The following is an 8,161-nucleotide window of genomic DNA, read 5'->3' as shown; positions in this document are numbered from 1 at the left end:
ATTCCCTCCTCCAATGGTGCACCACGTTAGTCTTGACATCGCAGGAGTATCTAGGTCATTCAATTCTTCACAAATCTTGCTTCACAGAGATGACGCATGGGAAGGAAAAGAAGCCTCACCACTCGATTCTGCTACAAAAGGCTAATACTCCATCTTAAGACCTCGAAATTTCTTTTGTAAACCCAATTTTGCTCTCGGTCTCCAATCTTGCACCAGTCGAGCTTCAAAATAGATCATTTTCTTATTGCGCAACTTCTGTTACACTTCAGACTATGCAGGTGGATCATGTAGACCTTTGCTCTCGGTCTCCAATCTTGCACCAGTCGAGCTTCAAAATAGATCATTTTCTTATTGCGCAACTTCTGTTACACTTCAGACTATGCAGGTGGATCATGTAGACACTATGCATGGCGTACCTTTCATTCCCACCAGATTCAGCTGCTTCTGTTTTAATTGCTTCTGTTTTCTCTTCAGTGAGCCGCAGGGACTTGCTGCTTTGCAGCCTCTCTTGTTTATCTTTAAATGCTCATGTAATGGTACAATGAAAACCATTATGTAATGTTTTCAGATATTAGCTTTAAAGAAGACCCTAAAATTAACATACCCCCTATTTCTTCCATGAAAATAACAAATTGACATCTATTCAAAATACCAAAATTAGTACCGTCACTTCTAGTTCAACAAGTTATCTTAAAGTTATTCAAATCTTTTAAATAATATTATCAAAATGGTTTGTTTAACATGACTTTACATTTAAAGACAACCTATTCAAAATACCAAAATTAGTGGTGTCACTTGCAGTTCCAACAAGTTATATTAAAGTTATCAAAATCTTTTAAATACTATTATCAAAATGGTTTGTTTAACATGCCTTTACATTTTTTTAAATCATGTTTTGCATGCTTTTGGATTATATTAAGATTAAATTTACTGAGGTTAAATTTACAAAACTCTTAGAGTTATCACAACATTATTAATAAAATTAATGTAATCTTTGTATTTTAATTCTTAATTTTTTGCACTTTTAAAGTATGTGTTCAAAATATATATTATAAATCACATCTTTACATAAAAGTACTTAATTAAATTTCTACAAATCTATTATTTTTTAATAACTTATTATGTATGGGTTAATTTATATTAATGATTTTTGTTTATGGATTTTTTAAAATACTTAGATTAATTATTTAGCTTTTTATTTATCATTATCATTTGTCACTCATTTTATTATGCACATTATCATTTATACAATTTTCATCATTGCTTTTCATATTCTTTCTTCATTTACACATAAACAGATACATTGCACTTTCTCTTCAGTGGCACTCTCACTTTATCATCCTCTCATGCTTCCACTTTTGTCACATCTATCTTTTGCTATTATAGTTTCTTATGTTGTACTTTCCATCGTATTTGTTATTTAATAAGTTCAAAGGTGCCTATGAATCATTGGTACGTAGTTAGAAATAAGTCTATATCCCCCAATAAGCTAAATTGTTTTAAGAATTATTTTAATATTCACAATTTAAAGGGTTGTTGAGGTAAATAATAACTAACATTAGCTATAATATGCATCTCAATGCTTCTTGATTTAGTCAAAACAAAGAAGATGATCAAAAGTATTATCTCATCAACTAGGGCTTATATGATTAGCAATGCAAGGGTGGTGATATTCTCCTTGCCAATGTTCCATTTTCTCTAGTGCAGGTTAGCCCCTCAAAGGTCATCATGGATGCATAAGACAACTAGAAATGGGAGTGGAAAAAGTCTCTAGCCTTGGTGTTGATGACTTTCCACATTGAAGTTAACTTAAACATTAATAGTCAAAATAAATATGCAGGAAAAATAAAAGTATGTGATTATTTCATTTCCATTGTTCTTGATCTCAATCACAAATTCATCACTCAATTGTGAAATATGCAAGCTCTTAACCACTAATAGTCAAAATAAATATATGTAGAAAAAATAAAAGTTTGTGATTATTTCATTTCCACTAGTTCTTGATCTCAATTACAAATTCCTCACTCAATTCTAAAATATGTAGGCTCTCTATATCTTTCTCTAGAATTCATGGTCAACATGAATTTAAGTTCGATTGGTTCAATATCACTTTCAAGATTTTCGCTTTCTTTTACCATCCTCCATTAACAACATGTATTTTAGTCCTTTCATTTCTCGCTTGCTGCTTTATTGTATTGATATTGATTTGGTAATAGTTGTTGTCACTTTTATAGTCAATTGTTTTTATGACTTGTGTCTATTAACATTGTCGATATCATTTTATCCATAAACTCAACAATTAGATGTAAAATTTGACTTTTCTTTTATGCCACTTTGTGTTCCAATTATATCAATATATGTGATCTCTAGTATAGTTAACATAGTGGATGGTTGTTGAGGTTAACACTAACTAACATTAATTATGTTATGTATCTCAATGACTCTTCATTTATTCAAAGCAACGAGCATGATCAATTAAGTATTATTTCATCAACATGGGCTTGTTTGATTGGTAATGGAAGGGCGGTAATATTTTCCCCATCGGATTTTGATTCACCCTAGTTCATGTTAGCCCCTCAAAGGTCATCATGGATACACAAGCAAGTTGGAAATGGTATAAACAAAGTTCTTAGCTTTATATTAATGATCATTAGGAGACACTAATAGCTAAAGTAAGTGCCTTCCAGAAAAAAAGTAAGTGATTATTCATTTTTAATATTTCTTGATCTCAACTACAAATTCCTCACTTTATTATGAAATATGGAAGCTCTCCATAGTGTTTCTCTAGGCTGCAAGGTCAACATTGTATTCTCAATTATTAAGTTTGATTAGTTCATTGTTGCTTAAATTCCAAATTGTGGTCTTATTTGACAGTCTTTTGTTGACAACACATCTTTGCACAATTTGGTTTCTTGTGTGCCACTTGTTTATATGGACATCGACGTGTCAATGATTGTTTTCACGTTTATAGCCAATTATTTATACAACCAATGCCCATCAATATTATCAAAACTCAAAACTTAGATGTAAATTATTCTCTTTCTTTTGTGCCTCTTTGGAACCCATTTATATGATCATATGTGATCTCTTTGGCTTCCGCCTATGCAGTTGTTATGTTTTCATATATTGATATTTTTCAACAATTTGTATGACTTTCTATGGGTTATTATATCCATCTACAACAACCCTTGCAGATTTGCAATCACATCCTTTGCATCATCTGTCTTCATAGACTTCATATCTTTTGTAGATTTTCTCTTGATAACTCTATCAATATAATTACCTTTCTTTGAGTCTCTTACCTTTGTGGAACCTAACTATGGATTTACAGATATTCTTCATATTTGACAATTTGTAATTATTATCACTACTTTATAATTATCGCAAATATCCTCCATATGCATATGCAATTGTACTTTGACCATTTATCCTTCCATAAAACATTCATAGTTTATCAACCACATTTTATTAATTAATCATTCTTTTAGATATTATTATATTGTCGTTTCAACAAAATTGGAATTAGCATCATTGATTTAAATGGTTGGTAAACATTGAAAACACTTGCCTCATGATACATTTCACATAAAATTAATGAAATTATAATTTTATTTTTAAATTATTATTATTAATTATACAAATTATTTAATATATGGCTTAAACACATATACATTTAAAACAAATAAAATGTATAAGATTCTTATATCATTGAGATTCATCCTTATTTACATGGAGATTCTTATTATGTAAATATGCTTTGTTATAAAACCATGGCTAATTCATGGCCTACTAATACATGTCTAAATAACCATAATCTAATGTTCATATAGAATTTCTGAAATTAATCATTTTACTAAAAAATAATTAATTATTTTGAAATAAATTACAACTTTTGATTTGTAACTACTAATAAAAATATTATCTAAAAATTAGTCTCTATCATCTACTTGTTCTTAAAATTTTAAAACCCTATTCTAAAATACTTCAACAAAATTAGAATTAACACTTTTTATTTCCTTTTTTTTAATATTTTATAGTAAAAAATAAAATATATTTTTGAATATACCTCTTAATTCACATGCTAACATTGAGTTAGTCTTTGCTGAACCATTAAAGAAACCCATCCACTGACCCCGCCCTCATGAAGGTCATACCACTGGGCTAAGTTATGCAACATGAAAATCAAGGTGATAATAATTTAAAGGTGTGGAAAGTTCCAAACAACCCACGAGAGTAAGGGGGTGGAGGTTGAGATTGTGAGGTTTGAAACCTCCAAATCACAATCATACTTCATACGGAACACTTGTCAAGATATCCGGGAGTTACACTTCCAAAGTTGTATAAAGCAAACCTTGCCATCAATAATCAAAGATTAATATTTTAGGTAGGATTTCGTCCTTCTAGAAGGACACAAATTTAATCTAAAATGGAGTTAACAAATGAAATGGAAAGTTAATCTAGTTATTGTTTAATTGTTATACTTTTAATATTTCTAGTGTTTAATTAAAGACTAATTTGTATTAATTTTAGTGTGAAATAGGAAAATGGAAAAGGTCTAAAAAAGTTTTTAAAAACTTGGGAATAACGGGTGTGGACATTTTACATGTCTAGAGTAGTGGAATCAGAAAAACATTTCATTTTGGAATGTGATACATTCAAAGAGAAAATTATAAGAATATTTTTTTCACGACAGAAAAAGCATAATTGTATTTATATAAGAAATATAAAAGGGTCAAAATGTACATTCATCCGAAACATAGAAATATGTCTCATAGATCTGAAGTGCAAGATCTGAAACTGCTCATAAGCAGAGCCATATTTTGAAAAGAAACATGATCAGGCCTTTATAAACCGCTGAGATAGGTCATAAAAGAAACATGTTTGCTCCGAGATGAGACCAAGTCCATATAAAACCATATACAAAAACAAAATCTTATCAAAAATAGTCCGCAGCCAGCAGGCGATGGGACCACATATGCCACCCAGGAACGCCAAGAGTTCAGAAGAAGCTTGCTCAACCGACACATATGCAAAAAACTAGCTCTCAAATGATAACACATATACAATCCTGTTGCGCCGAGAGCTTGAGATGATGCCTGCTCAATCGAAACATAAAAAACAACCTGATATATTGCATAAGAAGAAAGGTTAAAGAGAGCTATGAAACAGAAAATAAGATCCAAGATAAACCAACTATGCTGCCATAGAGAAAACTATAAGTCAGGAGGGAAGAATTCCTGTATGGGAAAGGATTTTCCCCCTGAGGAAACCTGTAGATGCCAGAAGCCCGGAGCTGCCTGGAGCCCCATTTTTATAAGGAATCCACCTTTTGATTTTGGTCCCTGCATATGTAATTGACTGAGCCACCTTTTAAAGAGTTCCAAAAGAAACTGATCCGATCAAGCCACCCCACGAGATGAGGCCTGGAGATGGAGTTTTTCCCAGTGACATAATCCACCAGAACTTTTGAATCTCCAAAAATAGAAACATCTTGGAGATTTAAAAAGAGACAGAAACTCATGAGACCTGCAAGAGCCATGGCCTCAGCCAACATATTTGTACCCTTCCCCCATTCCAATGAATGGAGAAAAGACTATCCTCAGATTCTAAAAAATTATTGTCTTTTCAGCTAAAAAATTATTGGAAAATTAGATATCACTTCATCATTAATTTACATAAATAAATAAATAAAATTACAAAATATTAAAAAACAAAAAAACTAATAATCTTATAAACCATTTTTAATCTCACAAACCTTACGCGTAAAAAAAATAAAAGGAGTGGCACAAAAGAAAGCACCTACATGTAAAAGAGCATATGCTGTGAATATTATTCTCGACAGGAGAGGAGTCCATGTGGTAATGGACTCCTTGGTCGTTGGCGCGGATTGACCGACACGCGAGAAACCAGTGAATATACGTTGATGCTTTTATGCTTTTGGGTTACGCAATAACATCCTCCTCGAATATGCTTTGTTACCATAATATTCCCTGGTGGTTGTTGTGATATAAGAGGGCTTTTTACCATCCTTCCTCTCACACAAATCTCTCTGTGGTCTTCTCTCTGGTTTTAACTTATTCATTTTCCTTTCTGCCTGCTTGCGAAGCTATGGGATGCATGAAGGGCAGTAGTACTGTGATTGTATTTGATTTCGATCTCACCATAATTGACTGTGATAGCGATCCCTGGGTGATTGAACAGCTCGGAGCCACTCCGCTCTTCCAGGCTTTGCTCCCCACGCTTCCATGGAATACTCTTATGGTAAGTAATTACTATTTGTATTTTGATCTTCATGTAATGCGAGATTGAGTTTTTGTTGGTTCAGGGGTTACTGCAACTTGTGCCCATTTTTGTTATGCGTTTGGTTAGATTCATACCAGCAGGTGCTCATTAGAATCCTCAAGTAGTCAACTTTACTGAAAATGCTAGAAGCATCCTTGAGATTTTCTGCAATTAATATGCTGGTTTGTGCGTGAAGGATAAAATAATGGGGGAGCTGCATGACCAGGGAAAGACGATAAGCGATATTGAAGAGAGTTTGAAGACCATTCCTCTGTACCCAGAAACTATAAGTGCAATCAAATTTGCCTTCTCCATGGGGTGGGTTATGATATCATGGCTCTTTCTCCTCCTTTTTAGTTTATTAGATTTCACTGAAGAAGTCTGCATTGATTGTAATCAAGTATTCTTTGGTTGTTGTGGTGTTGCAGGTGTGAACTTCGAATTGTGAGCGATGCTAATATGTTCTTCATAAAGACCATTCTTCAAGCCCATGACCTGCTCCAATACTTCACTGAGATTAAGACAAATCCAGCATTTGTTGATGAGAAGGGGAGATTGAGGATTCAGCCTTTTCATCCCTTTACTGAAGGCCCTCCTCATGGCTGCGGCCTCTGCCCTCCTAATATGTGCAAGGTATTCATTATTCTCAACTGTTACACATTAGCAAACACCCATCTAAACTGGGGTCTCATATGCTTATTGCTATAGAATATCACATGTTCTGATATGTATATTTGGACCTATAACTTATAATTTACAGGTCCGATATGCAAATATGGAGTTATGATATTTATTCTATAGGACATTTGTCTGAATCTGAGATAATCAGGGTTTAAATGTATTTCTGCTTCTGTTGTCTGTATCCAATGGACAATGCATCCAATGAATACACCCAAAGAGTTGATGGATCCTTCCATCCCTTTTCTGACTCTGGAATTCATCTCACTTTTCTTCTCTGAGTGCAAATAGTTATTAGAGAAATATTGCATGCTGATAGTTTTCTGCGTTGCAGGGAGCAATAATAGATGAGATTATGCGAAAGTCCTTGGAAGGGGAATCAGGAGAACCAGCTGATAAAAAACAATTTATTTATCTTGGGGATGGAAGTGGAGATTTCTGCCCTTCCTTGAAGTTGAGAGATGGAGATCATGTTTTGCCCAGAAAAGAGTAAGTGATACCATTAAACCAAAATTTTGTTTCCCAGGATTCTTTCAGTGATATTAATGTTAACCAAGTTCTCATAAAACACCTTGTATTGATTAATGTTTTGGCAGATACCCGCTGTGGAAGCTTATTCAGAAGAACCGTGATCTTGTCAAGGCTGAAGTGCATGAATGGTCTAATGCAAAAGATGTTGAAGATTTGTTTGTCAAGTTACTCGAGCCTTAATTATTCTAATCTCTGTCACACACAACATATATGCTAACCCCCTTTTCCTGCTCTGCATGATTACATTGATGATATGTATTAATGGCTCATATAGGTGTCTGGATGCATTGTCCATATATTTTTATAAAATTCTATTCAGAAGTTTCGCTGAAAGCTCACTTCAAAGTGGGCCCTTCCAAGAGATGTATTTGACTTTGAATGTCAAAGTGATGTTTCAATGTACATAGATTTATTTGACTCTGAAAGTCAAAGTGATGTTTCAAATTTTTTAAATTTTAATGAAATTTTATATTTTGACAAAAGTCTATGACTTGAAAAAGTGCTTAAAAATAGAAATTCTATACTTCTGACACTTACAAAAATGATGTGGCTTAAAATAAACTATGTTGTGGTAAAATTAACTATGGAATCATCCAAGTAAACTTTGATAATCCCTCTGATCAAGTCATCAAATATATATATATATATGGATAGCACTTTATAGAATAGC

At 32.9% G+C, this 8,161-nt stretch overlaps 1 protein-coding gene across 1 annotated transcript; it reads left to right on the top strand.

The window, feature by feature from the left end:
* The first annotated feature begins 5,971 nt into the window (after positions 1-5,971).
* Positions 5,972-7,938, top strand: LOC149157166 (inorganic pyrophosphatase 1-like). The gene is made up of 5 exons (XM_089445582.1): positions 5,972-6,261; positions 6,479-6,600; positions 6,711-6,915; positions 7,295-7,449; positions 7,557-7,938. The coding sequence occupies exons 1-5, from the start codon at positions 6,109-6,111 to the stop codon at positions 7,669-7,671; spliced, it is 750 nt and encodes a 249-aa protein (XP_089301708.1). The 5' UTR covers positions 5,972-6,108; the 3' UTR covers positions 7,672-7,938.
* Positions 7,939-8,161: the final 223 nt, after the last annotated feature.

The sequence above is a fragment of the Pinus tabuliformis genome, chromosome 9 (assembly GCF_031772625.1).
Source record: "Pinus tabuliformis cultivar Carrire ecotype Pingquan chromosome 9, CPIR1, whole genome shotgun sequence".
Lineage (NCBI taxonomy): Eukaryota > Viridiplantae > Streptophyta > Pinopsida > Pinales > Pinaceae > Pinus > Pinus tabuliformis.
This window is presented reverse-complemented; position numbering and strand designations above follow the sequence as displayed.

Excerpts from the sequence above, each read along its gene's own strand:
- LOC149157166 (XM_089445582.1), top strand. The coding sequence starts at position 6,109 with ATGGGATGCATGAAGGGCAGTAGTACTGTGATTGTATTTGATTTCGAT. Across the intron at positions 6,262-6,478 it reads TTCCATGGAATACTCTTATG|GATAAAATAATGGGGGAGCT; the intron begins GTAAGTAATTAC and ends TTGTGCGTGAAG. Across the intron at positions 7,450-7,556 it reads CATGTTTTGCCCAGAAAAGA|ATACCCGCTGTGGAAGCTTA; the intron begins GTAAGTGATACC and ends ATGTTTTGGCAG.